Here is an 18,547-nt window from a genome sequence, read left to right as displayed (position 1 = left end):
TTTGAAGGGGACTGCACTTGTGTGAATCATTAAAAGCAAAACACCTTTCTCTTTCAGTAACTGTGGTTGGTTGTGATTAAAATCAAGTTGTCTGACCTCATCATTAATCGAATGTTCTTGATTAGAGTTGGTGTTCTGTAGACCAGCCCACTATTTTGGAAAAGATTCAATGATCTGAGTCATTCTTGTCATTCCTACAATCCAGGCAAAGAGAGTGAGATGATTCTTAAATATTTAGTCCTCTTCTGGCACCATAACCAGTAGTATTTACACTCCATATAAAATCATACTTTCAAATAATTTTTTCTGCATAGCCTCTTTTCAAAAGGCACTTTTTAGCCTGATGAAACTATCTTTTATAAATGTTTGAATAAGTAATTATAATGTAATCAGGGCTGGCCTTAGGGAAAATAGTGCCCTGGGCGAACTTGTATTTTGGCATCCCTGGTCCCCGCTGCCTCCCCAGGCTCTCCCCCACCCACACTGCCCCTGGCTCCTGCTGCCTCCCCTGGTCCCGCCCCCCCATCCCCAGGCTCCTGCAGGCTCCCACATCGTCCCTGGCCCCCACCCTATCGCCTCTGGTGCCTGCTGCCTCCCTGAACCCCTCCTCCCATCTCCCCTGCTGCCTCCCTGGGCTTTCCACTCTTGGTATCCTGCTGTTAATTGAATTGTCTCGTTAGACTGACCTCACACTTGGTAAGGCAACTCCCATCTTTTCATGTATTTATATATGCCCCTGTATTTTCCACTTCCTGCATCTGATGAAGTGGGTTCTAGCCCATGAAAGCTTATGCCCAAATAAATTTGTTAGTCTCTAAGGTGCCACAAGGACTCCTTGTTGTTTTTGCTGATACAGACTAACACGACTATCACTCTGAAATCAATTTATTGTAGGTTTTCCCAATCTAGATAATAAGACTAGAGGACACTCCCTGGGCTCCCCATCCCCTACTATGGATGGAGTCCTCAAAGACAAACAGAGACACTTCCATTCCCTGAGCCCTCGTTCAAAGAGGAGTTGAGGAAGGAAATAGATCTAAAAATTCAAATAACTCCTAAGTGCCTCTTTGAGGCTGCGCTAACAGCCACGGAACAACTTAAATGCTGATCTGAAGTAAAGGATTCCTTCCCCATCCCAGCTTTCATGGATCTGCCGAGTACAGAGCTAGAAATCGCATTTGTGCTTCAGTGTAGAGACCACTGAATTTTTGAAGGAAAACTATTGCATAATATCATTCTAATCACTACCACTAATTAGAGTAAATCACTAAAGAAACAAGTTGTGTTAAATAGAATGAAAAAGAAGAATTTAAAATCAAATTTTGCAGGAAGCTGCCAACTCATCAAACTGAGAGAGCAGGCACAAGAAATGAATGAATCAGAGCTTTGCCAAAATTATTAGGTTAGTGCTAGTCTTTTCTAAAAATACAACTAGTTACTAGTATAGCCGCTAAAATAATAGGACTTGAATGTGCACTTCCTACATGTGCCAACGGCAGGCTGCATTTCCTGAATCCTAACTTGCTTCCAGAAAGCACCAGTAAAATGTCCACTCCCACTGAGAGAAAGAGAAAAGAGGCAAGCTCTGGTCTGGAGATATTGAAACAACCATTGGAATTTCTAAAAACTGTTTTGAAATTATTCTTTGTACTACGGTAGCACCTGAGAGCCCTAGTCATGGGCCAGAACCCTATTGTGCTTCTGTATAAACACAGAAATGATGGTCTCTGAAATTAAATGAGTGTGTACACATTTTGATAGAGCAACTATTATTTCTCTAAAAAACCAATGAGTCCATGCAACTAAGGACTGCAGTTTTTCATTATCGTCTTGAAATAGCTACTAGAGTTTATTATAGTAACTCTAGGTGAACCTTTACAACGATCAACTGTAAAGTGCACAAAATATCATCCTCACATTTAGCCTGCTACTAAACACTAGCGCAGTTGTTATTGTTCCTAGAGGTATGACTGAGTGCTATGGGACCCACTGGTAAAAAGACCAGGAATAAGTCCTGCAGTCCTTACCCAGGCAAAGCCTCCATTGAGTTCAACAAACATTTTGACTGAATGCCAATGGCAAGATTTGGCCCTTTGTTGTTTTCCCATCTGGAACGTGCACTTCTGTCATTGTGTCATTATAATAATCTTGTAATGAGCAGTCTCCCTAAACTGGAATTGCTTGTTTCCTGTGATAATCTCATATTGCTAAAACATAATAATTACATAAACATAGTCTCCACATGCTTGCAATCGTTTTGACTTAGTAAGCACATTTTAACAATACTAGCACGGAAATCATTTTATTGTCATTGCATTACAATGTGAGATTATAACACTAAATCCAGATTGCTGTGACAGAAAATGCATGAAATCTAATAGGCATGGCTCAGTAGCTATTTGTTACATTTTAAAAAAGATTAATTCACTTTCTGTTTTGGAAATAAGGGTTGCCTTGTTCCACCATGGGCATTATAATAGAATCTTTCCTTACATAATCATACAAACACAAGAAACGTGACGTAACACAGGTTACGTATCTATTTACAAATAGAGGCAAATGCTTTAAAGATCCGATCCTGCACCTAATGATTTCAGTGGAACAGGGAGAAGCCTAAACATATAGAAACATTTAATATATGAATCATAAATTAACCTAATAGATTTCAGGAATTTAAGAGAGATGCATACTAGTTAGCGCTAACACCAAGCAGCAGTTTTGTAATACCATTTGTTCTCACTGTGTTACTGGCACTTTTAAAAATATTGTGTGTGTGTAAACAAATTATGCAGCCCACCCTTGCTGTAGGAAACTATACAAGTAAAATTTAACAGCACAGAGAAGCATGCTATTGGATTCTTTTGGAGAAAAGGAGCAGTTATCCACCACCACTCCCTGAGTTCTGCTGGAGAGGAATATTGTGTTGGGCCATCTACAACTGCTATGTCATTTAGGCATGTTAATAACACCGTAGGGTACACTTTGTCAAAGGCTGCAGATAAGTTCAGCAGCCCGTGTTTACAGCCAGAAGAAGGTTGTCTTTTAGCACCACTATGTTGTACCTTGATCTGAACCCTTGGTAGCAGGCATCTGGAATGTTGGCTGACAGTGGAGCTTGATGGTGTCATAAATACAAAGGGAAGGGTAAACACCTTTAAAATCCCTCCTGGCCAGAGGAAAAGCCCTTTCACCTGTAAAGGGTTAAGAAGCTAGGATAACCTCGCTGGCACCTGACCAAAATGACCAATAAGGAGACAAGATACTTTCAAAGCTGGAGGGGGGAGAAACAAAGGCTCGCTCTGTCTGTGTGATGCTTTTGCCGGGAACAGAAAAGGAATGGAGTCTTAGAACTTAGTAAGTAATCTAGCTAGATATGAGTCAGATTCTGTTTTGTTTAAATGGCTGATAAAATAAGCTGTGCTGAATGGAATGTATATTCCTGTTTTTGTGTCTTTTTGTAACTTAAGGTTTTGCCTAGAGGGATTCTCTATGTTTTGAATCTGATTATCCTGTAAGGTATTTACCATCTTGATTTTATAGAGGTGATTCTTTTACTTTTTTCTTCAAATAAAATTCTTCTTTTAAGAACCTGATTGCTTTTTCATTGTTTTTAAGATCCAAGGGTTTGGGTCTGTGTTCACCTTTGCAAATTGGTGAGGATTTTTATCAAGCCTTCCCCAGGAAAAGGGGTGTAGGGTTTGGGTGGGGGGGCGGGGGGAAGACGTTTCCAAGCAGGCTCTTTCCCGGTTATATATTTGTTAGATGCTTGGTGGTGGCAGCAATAAAGTCCAAGGGCAAAAGGTAAAATAGTTTGTACCTTGGGGAAGTTTTAACCTAAGCTGGTAAAAATAAGCTAAGGGGGTTTTCATGCAGGCCCCCACATCTGTACCCTAGAGTTCAGAGTGGGGAAGGAACCTTGACAGATGGTTACTATTTTCTCAGTTACTTTGTCCATGAATTGAGAGGTTGGAGATGGGACAGTTACTGGAGAAGTCTTCAGGGACAAGGTTTGGCTTCTTGAGGCCGGGGTGAACTGCATTTTTTCAAGGAGTTTGGCAGATGTACTTCTCTGAAGGAGACATTGAGTATTTCTGTTAATGGTTGGTGTACTTGATCTTCACAGCTTTTTATCAGCCAGAAGGGGCACAGATCCATTTAACAGGTCATGGCTCTAATATTTTCAGGGTTTCTTGATCTTCAGAACATGTAATGGGGCCAAAATCAATAAAGGTGATGGGGTGGATAAAGTGATCTGATCTAGGATGGAATTTTTATTTCCCAGTTATCAAAGAAATACTTATGGAGCTCTTACCACAAAGTATGTGGACAGGTATGCAATAGTGGTCCCACTGCCTAGTGCAGCAGTGTCACAGCTCTACATGTTTCTCTCTCGCTACAGAGAAATTCCTACTCTTCATAGAATCATAGAATATCAGGGTTGGAAGGGACCTCAGGAGGTCATCTAGTCCAACCCCCTGCTCAAAGCAGGACCAATCCCCAATTAAATCATCTCAGCCAGGGCTCTGTCAAGCCTGACCTTAAAAACTTCTAAGGAAGGAGATTCTACCACCTCCCTAGGTAACACATTCCAGTGTTTCACCACCCTCCTAGTGAAAAAGTTTTTCCTAATATCCAACCTAAACCTCCCCCACTGCAACTTGAGACCATTACTCCTTGTCCTGTCCTCTTCTACCACTGAGAATAGTCTAGAACCATCCTCTCTGAAACCACCTCTCAGGTAGTTGAAAGCAGCTATCAAATCCCCCCTCATTCTTCTCTTCTGCAGACTAAACAATCCCAGTTCCCTCAGCCTCTCCTCATAAGTCATGTGTTCCAGACCCCTAATCATTTTTGTTGCCCTTCGCTGGACTCTCTCCAATTTCTCCACATGCTTCTTGTAGTGTGGGGCCCAAAACTGGACACAGTACTCCAGATGAGGCCTCACCAATGTCGAATAGAGGGGGATGATCACGTCCCTCGATCTGCTCGCTATGCCCCTACTTATACATCCCAAAATGCCATTGGTCTTCTTGGCAAAAAGGGCACATTGCTGACTCATATCCAGCTTATCGTCCACTGTCACCCCTAGGTCCTTTTCCGCAGAACTGCTGCCTAACCATTCGGTCCCTAGTCTGTAGCGGTGCATTGGGTTCTTCCATCCTAAGTGCAGGACCCTGCACTTATCCTTATTGAACCTCATCAGATTTCTTTTGGCCCAATCCTCCAATTTGTCTAGGTCCCTCTGTATCCTATCCCTGCCCTCCAGCATATCTACCACTCCTCCCAGTTTAGTATCATCCGCAAATTTGCTGAGAGTGCAATCCACACCATCCTCCAGATCATTTATGAAGATATTGAACAAAACCAGCCCCAGGACCGACCCCTGGGGCACTCCACTTGACACCAGCTGCCAACTAGACATGGAGCCATTGATCACTACCCGTTGAGCCCAACAATCTAGCCAACTTTCTACCCACCTTATAGTGCATTCATCCAGCCCATACTTCTTTAACTTGCTGACAAGAATACTGTGGGAGACCGTGTCAAAAGCTTTGCTAAAGTCAAGAAACAATACATCCACTGCTTTCCCTTCATCCACAGAACCAGTAATCTCATCATAGAAGGCGATTAGATTAGTCAGGCATTACTTTACCTTGGTGAATCCATGCTGACTGTTCCTGTTCACTTTCCTCTCATGTACATGATTTCCACTGGAAAGGTTCACCATCCATTTAAAAAAAAAAAGACTTCATGGCCATGTGGACAGAGCTAGTGGATTGTTTCTGACCTGATTCGCCATGGTCACATTAGGCATGTGGCTTCCATTTCCCTTCTCAAGACCCCGTTCTGCTTCAACAAGAAATCAGCCAACAGATAAGTTGAGAGGGTAGATGGGGATAGAAGACATTTACTAATGTAATTACAAAGCTACCTTTTAAAAAAACTGTCTACATTATTATTATTATAGACCAGGGGAATTACAGACCAGTCAGCTTAACTTCAATACCCGGAAAGATAATGGCGCAAATAATTAAGCAAATCAATTTGCAAACACCTAGAAGATAATACGGTGATAACTAACAGTCAGCATGGATTTGTCAAGAACAAATTGTGCCAAAACAACCTAATCACTTTCTTTGAAAGGGTAACAAACTTGTGGATGGGGGAAAACGGTAGATTGCTATATCTTAACCTTAGTAAGGCTTTTGATACTGTCTTGCATAACCTTCTCATAAAGAAACTAGGGATATACTACCTAGATAGAGCTATTATAGGGTGGGTACATAATTGGATGGAAAACCCTTTCCAGAGAGTTCTTAACATTGGTTCAGTCAAGCTGGAAAGGCATATCAAGTGGGGTCCCACAAGGATCAGTTCTGGGTCCAGTTCTGGTCAATATCTTCATCAGTGATGTAGATAATAGCACAGAAAGTACACTTATAAAGTTTGTGGATGATACCAAGCTGGGAGGGGTTGCAAGTGCATGGAGGATAGGATTAAAATTCAAAATGATCTGGACAAACTGGAGAAATGGTCTGAAGCAAATAGGAAGAAATTCACTAATGACAAATGCAAACTCCACTTAGGAAGGAACAATCAGTTGGATGCATATAAAATAGGAAATGACTGCCTAAGAGTGAGTACTGCAGAAAGCAATCTGGAGGTCATAGTGGATCACAAGCGAAATGAGAGTCAACAATGTAACACTGTTGCAAAAAAAGCAAACATCATTTGGGGATGTATTAACAGGAGTGATGTAAGCAAGACACAACAAGTAATTTTTCTGCTCTACTCTGTACTGATTAGGCCCCAACTGGAGTACTATGTCCAGTTCTGGGTGCCACATTTCACAGGAAAGATGTGGACAAACTAGAGAGAGTCCAGAGAAGAGCAACAAAAATTATTAAAGGTCTAGAAAACATGACCTATGAGGGAAGATTGAAAAAACTGGGTTTGTTTAGTCTGGAGAAGAGAAGACTAAGAGGGGACATGATAACAGTTTTCAAGTACATCAAAGGTTGTTAAAAGGAGGAGGGAGAAAAATTGTTCTCCTCAACGTCTGAGGCTAGGACAAGAAGCAATGGGCTTAAATTGCAACAACGGCAGTTTAGGTTGGACACTAGGAAAAAACGTCCTAACTGTCTGGGTGATTAAGCACTGGAATAAATTGCCTAGGGAGGATGTGGAATCTCCATCATTGGAGATTTTAAAGAGCAGATTAGACAAACACCCTGTCAGGGATGGTCTAGCTAATCCTTAGTCCTGCCATGAGTGCAGAGGACTGGACTAGATGACTTCTCCAGATCCCTTCCAGTCCTACCATTCTATGATTATTCACTTTCTTATACCCTAATCCTGTAAGCTGTTTCACATGAGGATGCCTCTGTGTCTGTGCATAGCTCTATTACTGTCAATAGGGATCCACACAGGTGCAGAGTTTCACCAACATGGAACAGCTTGCCAAATCTGGGCCTTAGGTTTTAATCTCTGTCTGGGAAAGGATCACATCTACCTTCCCACGCTTGTACAATGCCCTGGTACTGGTTCCGTAACCTTGATTTGTGCACCAGGAATATAAATAGTAATAATAATAATAAACAATTAATACCACTGCTTCTAAACAACAAGAGGCTGGCCTGATCAGGCTGCCAGCTGCTTTGCCATGTCTTTAGGCCTCTTTCCAGTTATTGTTGAATCCGTGATCCATCAGGACTCATGCAAGAACTGGCCAAGGAAACTTACTATTATTCCTTAGTTTCATATCACTGGAGGTTACTGCACTTTGCTAGGACACTCAAGCTCCAAGATGGAAAAGGAAAGCAATACAGAAGAACATGGTGGCCAAAACTTTGAGACAGGAAGAAAATGAGGGGGGGAAAAAAGGTAAGTTAAGAATTGAGCATCTCATGACACAGGCAAGTATTTTTCCAAGAGTACAGTAGCACAACCTCTGTGTCCTAGGCAGTATTAACTTTCTGTGACAGACTAAGGTTCTTTAGAATCTCTTGCTCTCCAGGCCTACCTGAATAACATTTAGCCACCTCTTTCAGTAAGGGAAGATTACAGCTGTCAAGATCTACAGCAGAGTTTGAATTGATGGTGGAGAGTTTTTAGCTTCCCATCTGTCATAGGGTGTACAGACCATGGCAAGAAAACAGTTAACTGCCTTTCATTTTAGAATACAGTCTCAGCTGTCTCTAGTCCAGCGTTTCTCAAAAGCAGCCACCGCTTGCGGCCACAGCCTCTTGGGCTGTTATGGGAGGGGAGGGGAGTACAAAGTAGCAGCCCCTCCCTGTTGCTCCTGGATACACTGCCTTGGTGTTGACTGCAGAGGCCACCAGCAGTGGTTGGGCCCTGCTCCCCCTGTGGAGACACCTGGGACACAATGCTGGAGAACCAGGCAACCGGTGAGTTTCCCAAGTTCACAGAGGCGGTGGGGTTCAGGCTTGGGGCTTCAACCCTGGGTGGCGGGGCAGCAGGGCAGCAGACTCTGGCCACAGGGCTTCGGGCTCCAGCCCCCAACTATCTCCCCCACCCCCACTGCCCTTGGGCCCCACTGCCACCTCCCATCCAGGGCTTAATTTGTCCCCAGGCTTGATGGGCCTGAGTAAATCTGCTGTGAAAAGCGTTACTTGTATGCTTGTTAATATTACTTTTCACAACAGACTTACTAGCAATAAATCAATTACAATGATTTGGACATGTATATGTGCATATTTATTTGTTTTTCCTAAAGCTAATTAAGTATTTTAGGAAGAAGTGTGAGAGCGGCCACCAGCAAGAGTTGGTGGCTGCACTCTGAGGCCACCAAAAAATTTGTCCTGAGAACCTCTGAGTCACTGCAGAGATGCTCGGGAGAGAACAGAAACAGCTGGGGAAATTGAAAGGACCCTCTCCTTATACTTCCATATAAGGGATCAAATGCTGAAAAAGCAGAAGTGTGAAGTCACAGTCCTTATAAGTCCTCAGCAGGGCTGAGACCAGGAAACAGCTTGGTTCTTTGGTCCACTTTCTCCAGAGAAGTTGGTTGAGAAATGCCACCCTATGGGCTAGTCTACACTACAGGAGGGATTGATCTAAGTTACGCAACTTCAGCTACGTGAATAACGTAGCTGAAGTCTACGTACTTAGATCTACTTACAGCGGAGTCTTCACTGCGATGTGTCGACGGGAGACATTCTCCCGTCGATTTCCCCTTGGCTTTTTGTTGAGGTGGTGTACCGGAGTTGCTGCTAGAGCGATCAGTGGACGATTTATCGCATCTATACTAGACACGATAAATCTACCCCAGATAGATTGATCGCTGCCCATGTAGACAAGCCCTATGTCTTAAACTCCCAATGGGACTGAAATGTGGGAGTAGCATTAGGAGGAGTGATTTTTCACATGCTTATCTCTTGAGATTTGGCTGAGCTTTAAACTATGAGCAAGGAAAAGTGGGGAATTTTTTTCCCTCTCTTTAACTCTGAAGAGGTGGGACTCTGTTAGACCCCCCCTTCCCTCCCACATCTGGAGTCAACTGATAATAAAACCTGCCCCTCTTAGACTACAAAATACCTACTTGTGTTCTGACTGGTATTTGATCTTGCCCTATTGTATGGACACCATCTTAGTCCTAAATCAAAGGAGAAAAAAATACTCATGCGGTCTACAGACACCAATCCCCTAATAGTACACTACGCACTCAGTATTCTGTACTTCCAGCGTACTCTGGTTTTAGCTACCTTATGAGCAAGTGCCTCAACAGGTCTGGAAATTGATTGTTAACAACGCAGGAAGCAGTAATGCTAATTTCTGTTTCATGATGCACTAAATTTTGTTATAAATTAGCACTGGTCACCTTTATGAAATGTAATTAAGCATCTGAATGCCATTATTGCCATCTCTTATTATAACAACAAAAGTGAATATGACAATGGTGACACTAGGGAGAACATTATGCCTTTTTAAATCCCCAAATGCAAGAAAGGCGTTAATAATAATAACAACAGACATTTATGTAGTGTCTTTAATTCAATGATCCCAAAGTACCTGACAGAATAATACAAAAATGCATATTACAGGGATCACTTCACCCATCACTCCAATACAGCCACCCCCAAAGGCAGAAGCCTGCAACTTTTCAACACCAGAGAACAGCCAAGGAGAGAAAGTGAAGTATGCCATATGTAACAAACTACTGGGGTAAGTTTGGATAGGCAGAATACAATTGTCCAACAGAAATTCAGCCAAGGCTAAGATCCCTCCTCTTGCAAGAGGTACCATGAGAATCTTTAATGACCACAAATGGTCAGAACCTTGCTTCTATCCAAAAGATATCTTCAACAGCAGACTGCCCTAAAACCATGCTGGGATATTCACTTAGTTAGCCCTAATAAAAGAGGAAGAACACTACTTCCCAAAACACCTAAGGTTTCCTTTAAGAGCTTGCATTCATGTACCAACTAGGCCCAGCCCTCCTTAGCAGAGCTCCCCACTGAGATGGCTTACTTACCTATGTTGATAGCCATGCATGTCAATAAGGGTTGCACATTATAACGTAGCCATTACTGATCACCTCCACTGCAGAGTCCTTGGGACTCTGAAGAACTGTCTTCTGTTTCCAAAGTAACCTTCTACAGGAAAAAGAAAAGGAGGACTTGTGGCACCTTAGAGACTAACCAATTTATTAGAGCATGAGCTTTCGTGAGCTACAGCTCACTTCCTCAGATGCATATCGTGGAAACTGCAGCAGGCTTTATATATACACAGAGAATATGAAACAATACCTATTCCCACCCCACTGTCCTGCTGGTAATAGCTTATCTAAAGTGATTTCCAGCACAAATCCAGGTTTTCTCACCCTCCACCCCCCCACACAAATTCACTCTCCTGCTGGTGATAGCCCATCCAAAGTGACAACTCTTTACACAATGTGCATGACAATCAAGCTGGGCTATTTCCTGCATAAATCCAGGTTCTCACATCCCCCCCACCCCCATACACACACAAACTCACTCTCCTGCTGGTAATAGCTCATCCAAACTGACCACTCTTCAAGTTAAAATCCAAGTTAAACCAGAACATCTGGGGGAGGGGGGGGGGTAGGAAAAAACAAGAGGAAACAGGCTACCTTGCATAATGACTTAGCCACTCCAAGTCTCTATTTAAGCCTAAATTAATAGTATCCAATTTGCAAATGAATTCCAATTCAGCAGTTTCTAAAGTTGGGAGATGCCCTCACCACTGTGGGAAGCTGGGAGCTACCAGATGCTACACTATCCATTTAATGGTCTAGACACACACACTTGTAATATTGTGATTTTTTTTTTTAAAGTTCCAGGCTATTTAATGGGACCCACCTCTGCTCCCTGTCTTGTCATCTCCACATGGGAGCCACAGCAGGAATGACGACTGTAATTTAACTGCTCTGGGGTTCTAGACTTAAACCCCTCATAAAATAATGGCCGTGCAAACCTTATGACACCATTGACCATTAGCAGTGATGCCTTGCCCAGGTCGTCAACCAGGAAGTCTAGGTTGTAAAAACTATCTACTTCTCTGTGCCAAAGTTGAATACGTACTAGAGAGGGGATATTCCTTCCTGATGCTTAGCTGGCCAGTGCTGCACGAGTACCAAAGTGTCAAAACACTAAGAATGAATCCAGTGAAGTGAGCTGTAGCTCACGAAAGCTTATGCTTAAATAAATTTGTTAGTCTCTAAGATGCCACAAGTCCTCCTTTTCTTTTTTAAGGACAGTGAGTCACTTTGATCACATAGTGCAGCAATTACCTCTTATTGGTTTGACAATAATTCAACCACCATTTCTTATTCTGCCACAACACTGCTACCACCCCACTGTCATTGATTTCCTGGGCAGAGGAATGCCAGCTCACATATGCCAACTCCCAGGTTGCAGTTAGTACTCTTTTCATTTCCTCTAACACCCATGTACTCCACTCCCAACAGAGCTGTGTCTCTCCTTTGAGTCTCTCCTGGCCAAATAGTTTTGGTATGCGTGTTTGGCTTCTACTGCTCCAGACATTTCCAATCCTTCTGTGTGCTCCCAGCATGGTTCACTACTTCCTCTAAATGGCCTGTCTCCTGGGGAAAGTCCAACTGGCAGGCACCTTCTTACGCCAGAACGAGAGGTATTTCCTGTTAGCCTATCTGACATACCCAGTCCTTCTTTGTCCTCCTTAGCTTCCTCCCCACAGCTAGAGGGATGGGTGCTACTACTACAGTGTTTCAAAGCATGATACTGAACCCCATGCATATTAATCAACTTCACGCAGGGAACCATTACTCTGCAGGCTGTGGTCCAAGCACAGGAGTGGGAATCAAACTCCCGATTGCTAATCTCCGTTTGGCTACTGACTCACTGTGTGGGGCGGGACAAGAGGGCTAATTTACTGCCTCGCTCACACCATTGGGGGGAGGAGGGGGACTTTTTAAACAGCAAGCGAGCTCAGGCGTGTGCCGAGCCGGATTTACACGCCGCCCCAGCGAAGGCGAACGACAGAGCGTGGCCCGGCTCCTGCCAGCGGCTCTGCTCGGAGCAGGGCAGCGGAACCTGCAGGAGGGGACCGCAGCCAGGCTGGGGCGGCAGCGAGAGGCGCCAGGAAACGCCCCGCCCGACAGGGTGGCTCTGGCCGCCGCAAGGCCCCCGACACCGGAACCCCCCGGGTGCGGGCCGCAGCACCGGCTCCCGCCCCCACGGCGGGCGAAGCTGTCCCGGGCCGACCCCCTCGCTGCCCGGAGGGGCTGTGGCGGGCTGCGGGCGGCCACAGCGCCGGGGCTGGGACTTTGTGCGGGCCGGGCCCGCGGACACCGGGGCCGCCCGTGGACCCCGCTCCCTGGGGTGCGCGCACCCTCCGCCGCCGCTTACCCCCGCGGGGCCTCCGACGCGACCCCGCCCGCCGACCTTCTGCTCCGCCTTCCCGGCCCGGGGCTTGGCTTCCCCAGCCCGCGCGCCCGCCCCCCAGCTGGGGCCCCCAGGCCGGGGCTGCGGAGGAGCCGGGCCGGTGACGTGCTTGGGCAGCCGCCAAGGCCGGGCGTCCCCAGCCGCAGCCAGCCACTGGCTCCCTGTCCCCTGCAGCGGTCTCGCACTCCATGTGGCCCCCTGGCGTAGCAGTAGCGCAGGGAGAGCCCACTGCACTGGGTGCCCTGCGCCCTGTAATGGCGCTGCGCCCCCTGGGGCCGCTTTCCTCTGCCCCTTTCTCATGGGTCTTCAAGGTGCCTGCTGGCTGGGCCCTGTGGGGGATGACACTGGGTCTCTGCCTCCTCAATGCATCTGCTGAAGTGAGCTGAGGCTCACGAAAGCTCATGCTCAAATAAATTTGTTTAGTCTCTCAGGTGCCACAAGTCCTCCTTTTCTTTTGCCTCATCCTGGTGTGTCAGGGACAGTCGGGTATGGGGCTACCAACCTTGTGACCCAATGGACTGCAGTACCTTGCACCGCTCCGGGAATCATAGACTTGTAGGTCTGGAAGGGACCATGAGAGGTCGTCTAGTCCGATCCTCTGCACTCAGAGCCGGACTATGTAATAACTACACCCTCCCTGGCAGGTGTTTGTCTTAAAAACTTTCAGTGACGTAGATTCCACTACCTTCCTCTGTAATTTGTTCCAATGCTTAACTGCCCTGACAGGAAGTTTTTCCAATTATGCAACTTAAACCACCCTTGCAATTTAAGCCCATTGCTTCTTGTCCTAGCCTCAGAGGTTAATGAAAACAATTTTTCTCCCTCCTCCTTGTAACAACCTTTTACGTACTTGAAAACTGTTATCATGTTTCTCCCCTGCCTCCCCTCGCCCAGTCTTCTCTTTTCCAGACTAAACAGACCCAGTTTTTTCAATCTTTCCTAATAGGTCTTGTTTTCTAGACCTTTAATGGTTTTTGTTGCTCTCCTTTAGAAGGCGGGAGGGAGCTTCCGGACAGATGACCTATTGAAGTCCCTTCCAGTCCTACATCTCTGTGATTCTATGATATGGCACTTGCTTCATAGATAATTTTCCTCAATTTTCACCTTTTCTGGAAGGTAATGAAGAAGCAAGTATATGGGAGAGGGAATGACCAGAAGGGTTTTAAGGACATGGCTGGGAACAAGAGCGAGGCAGAGTTAGTAGACGAAAAGGAGTACTTTCGTGAGCTACAGCTCACTTCATCGGATGCATCCGATGAAGTGAGCTGTAGCTCACGAAAGCTTATGCTCAAATAAATTGGTTAGTCTCTAAGATGCCACAAGTACTCCTTTTCTTTTTGCGAATGCAGACTAACATGGCTGTTACTCTGAAACCTGTCATTAGAGGAAAAAGAGAGGCTAAAATGATTTTTGAGGAAAAAATACAGAGAATAGGGCTGGTGCATAGTAATGTCTGTAGTGAATACAGACTGTTGCAGGTGAGGAAAATCAGGAGGGCTTCCTTTTCACTGGCCACCAACCCCACATAGATAACATAGTTATGGTAAAATGGTCCAAAATACAAATAGATTGGTAAAGGTGGGCTTCTTGAATGGTTTCTGCTCTCAGTGTCACTTGTTTTTATTTGCTGCAAGTATGAAATCCAGAGAGTAAGAGTTCTTCAAAGATTAAGTAAAAACCTGAAAGCCTAGCATTTATAGTGCTTTGTATTTTAACATGTTCATATTGCTAGGCAATCAGTGTGGGAGAAATTATGTATGAGAACCATGTTAAAAATAGTCATGCAGTGCTTTATGAGACTCTTTTCATTTATCACTGGCCATATTAAACCCGTTTTGAAGATTTGTGATGAATTTCACATAAGACCTGCACATCCACACACCTTTGGCATTTTACAATTATAAAGGCAGTATTAACACTTCTGTAGATTCAAAGTAAAACTTCGTAAGAGCTGTATTTTTGTGCATACAAAAAATCAGCCTCTCTTAAAAGCAGTCTTCACTATGTCCACATCAAACTATTATGCTGTAGTATTATTTTTATTTCCTTGTCTGCTGCAAAACAGGACTTGTAATCCTAATGCCATAGGGCTACTTCATCCAAACCAATGTTTAATAAATAAATGGGGAAAACAAGTCGATATCCAGCACTGTCTACACATGTAATTTGGTATTCACAATTTAGGTGATATACAGCTTTTTGTAATGCTGTTGACTTTTGTTTCCTCTCCCCAGTCTGAGAATCAGGCTATTAAAAATATTTGATTAGTTGCCAGATGTTATGCCACTTGAAACCAAATTCCAAAGAATTTTGAAGCAAAAAAAATCAGGTATAGTATAGAATCCTAGAATATCAGGGTTGGAAGGGACCTCCGGAGGTCATCTAGTCCAACCCCCTGCTCAAAGCAGGACCAATCCCCAACTAAATCATCCCAACCAGGGCTTTGTCAAAGGAAGGAGATTCCACCACCTCCCTAGGTAACGCATTCCAGTGCTTCACCACCCTCCTAGTGAAAAAGATTTTCCTAATATCCAACCTAAACCTCCCCCACTGCAACTTGAGACCATTACTCCTTGTTCTGTCATCTGCTACCACTGAGAACAGTCTAGATCCATCCTCTTTGGAACCCCCTTTCAAGTAGTTGAAAGCAGCTATCAAATCCCCCCTCATTCTTCTCTTCTGCAGACTAAACAATCCCAGTTCCCTCAGCCTCTCCTCATAAGTCATGTGTTCCAGTCCCCTAATCATTTTTGTTGCCCTCTGCTGGATTCTTTCCAATTTTTCCACATCCTTCTTGTAGTGTGGGGGCCCAAAACTGGACACAGTACTCCAGATGAGGCCTCACCAATGCCAAATAGATGGGAATGATCACATCCCTCGATCTGCTGGCAATGCCCCTACTTATACATCCCAAAATGACATTGGCCTTCTTGGCAACAACGGCACACTGTTGACTTATATTCAGCTTCTCGTCCACTGTAACCCCTAGGTCCTTTTCTGCAGAACTGCTGCCTAGCCACTCAGTCCCTAGTCTGTAGCAGTGAATGGGATTCTTCCTGCACTTGTCCTTATTGAACCTCATCAGATTTCTTTTGGTCCAATTCTCTAATTTGTCTAGGTCTCTCTGTATCCTATCCCTACCCTCCAGCATATCTACCATTCCTCTCAGATTACTGTCATCTACAAACTTGCTGAGGGTGCAGTCCACGCTATCCTCCAGATCATTAATGAAGATATTGAACAAAACCAGCCTCAGGACCGACCCTTGGGGCACTCCGCTTGATACCGGCTGCCAATTAGATATAGAGCCGTTGATCGCTACCCTTTGAGCCCGATGATCTAGCCAGCTTTCTATCCACCTTATAGTCCATTCATCCAGCCCATACTTCTTTAACTTGCTGGCAAGAATACTTTGGGAGACCGTATCAAAAGCTTTGCTAAAGTCAAGGAATAACATGTCCACTGCTTTCCCCTCATCCACAGAGCCAGTTATCTCATCATAGAAGGTAAGTAGGTTAGTCAGGAATGACTTGCCCTTGGTGAATCCCTGCGGACTGTTTCTGGTCACGTTCCTCTCCTCAAAGTGCTTCAAAATTGTTGGTGTATATGGTACACCAACAGCCTGTGATAGCATGCTATGTGAGTTAAAGTTGTAACCTGCACAAAAAGTTTTGCATGAGCTCCGTTTTAAAAAAAGACAACCTCTTTTTTTGTTTTGGCATAACTTTCAGAAACTCTGAGCTAAAGAAAATCCGGTATGGCTAAAACCCTCAAAGGGCGAAATGAGGCTCCCCTCTCCCACTCCTTATCAATCCCCTATTGGTGCAGAAGGCATCCTCCTGTTGAAGTCAATGTGCAGGATGTGGTCCTCGTATTCAGGGCAGTGTTGTACCAGGTACATTATATAATAGCAAGTGCAAACCAATGACATCTGAGTTGTAGGTATATTAGGAATCTTAGATTCACCATGGTTCTGCAGCACAAGGGGGCAGGCCAGTAAAATGCAATGCAAAGGGACTTCACTTTTTTTTTTTTTCATACTACAGAACAGACACAGTTCTCTCCATCATGATCTGGAGAGTAATGGTGCGGTCATGGCCAGTTGGTCTACAGCTATGCAGATTTTATACAATGGCTGTGACTGCTACTACAAGACATGTAGCTATAGTAACAGTTGAGTGCCAGTGCTCCATGCTCGGAGAGCAAGCTCCATTCTCCTGCAGTCTACATGGACAGCTTCTGCTCAAGGTTCAATTACCCACTCCAGGCTATACAAACGGGTGCAAAATTCTCCCCTGAAGGCTGATCTGGGTTCCTGGACAGTGTTAGTCAATAATCTACAGGAGAGTTGAAATCTAAAATTCACATGACTGTAGAGATTCTTCTATCCAGTCTATAGCCTGAATATATCACCCAGTTCCGATCACTTCAAGGAAATCAGATTTTGATATTAGGATCTTTCTGGCAGTCAGAATTAGTAAAATGACTGAAGACTCAAATCTGCAACCAGGAGTGTCCATCACAATGGAATTATAGATCACTTGGGTTTTTGCTATTTCATCCTTGCTCTTTATCCCTCAGGGACAGGAACAATAACAACCAAAGGTCTTCAGTTATTATTCTATGTCAAAGCAAAGTGTAATTACAAATGCTATGTGTGCAAGTGCAACCGCACACAGAAACATTTGCACACATTGCTGAGCACTGTCACCTCAGTACAAAGCTATTCATTAACAGCACACAGATATTCATTAACTGCAAGCATAAATAGAGATCTCTGTGAAGAATGCTGAGCTACAATTTTCTGGGCGTAAGAAGCAGAACAACGTGGACTTGAGACACACAAAAAAGCAAAGACTTACTTGAATTTATAATCTGAATAATTTTATTATTTTTGAGGTAGTGGAGCAGAGAGAGTAACAGTATTTCAAAGCAGCAGAGATTTTCTATTTTGCTCATTAAGGAAGCTTAAACAGTTCAACTCTAATACTGTCTTCTGATCTAAATGTTATTTCTCTTCTCTCATTTCATTTACATTTGGAATGTATAAACTGCATAAACTACATGAAAAATAATATAGAGAAAAATAAATGACCACTTTCATACTTTTGAATCAATACAGATCATAGGATCAAGAGTCTATAGAATATATTTCCAGTTGTTGAACCTGATTCTCTGGCAAGTCCCCTTCTGCTTTTTGTTCTGTCTGGCTGGGCAGGAAGCTATAAACCAGTAACTGCAGTGGTATCTCTCTTGCAGTTTTTTTGATGATGATTAATAGTTTTGGGAAAAGGGATTTGCAAGCCTTTGTGTGTTATGAAGAATTTGTCTTTATCATTTTCTGCTTTTTTGAGAAGACTGTAAATGAGTATTCTCAGAGGTCCTTACACTTCTTGGATGCTAGCAACAAATTAGTATTAGTGCAAATTCTCTTAGCTGACTTGGGAGTTATTTTTTCAAGATGTGGATGTAAATCTGCTCCATCCTGGTGATGACTTACTGCCACAGCCTCCCTTTAGGAACTACTGTAGGTTCACTACTGCCATATGATCTTCAAGTGAAAGTGCCTTAGCACTGCCCATTCATACTCCTGCTAAGATGAAGGAGTGAAAGAGAGGCATAAAGAACTTGAGGTAAGATTA

At 44.0% G+C, this 18,547-nt stretch overlaps 1 protein-coding gene across 3 annotated transcripts in view; it reads right to left on the bottom strand.

Annotated features, from left to right (window-relative positions):
• PTER (phosphotriesterase related) overlaps positions 1-13,521 on the bottom strand; it is a 35,281-nt gene extending 21,760 nt beyond the window's left edge. The window contains exon 1 of one of the 3 annotated variants that reach the window (XM_084621242.1): positions 13,433-13,521. In XM_084621242.1, the coding sequence (XP_084477368.1) occupies positions 13,433-13,454 (22 nt within the window). In that variant the 5' untranslated portion in view covers positions 13,455-13,521. Of the gene's footprint in view, positions 1-12,869; positions 13,079-13,407 lie in introns of those variants that run through there. The other 2 variants (XM_084621243.1, XM_084621241.1) reach the window with 2 other exon arrangements.
• Between the last annotated feature and the right edge of the window lie 5,026 nt (positions 13,522-18,547).

The sequence above is a fragment of the Lepidochelys olivacea genome (assembly GCF_965140295.1).
Source record: "Lepidochelys olivacea isolate rLepOli2 genome assembly, chromosome: 2".
Classification (NCBI taxonomy): Eukaryota; Metazoa; Chordata; order Testudines; family Cheloniidae; genus Lepidochelys; species Lepidochelys olivacea.
Note: the sequence above shows the minus strand (reverse complement) of the source record. Positions and strands in the feature narration are given on the sequence as shown.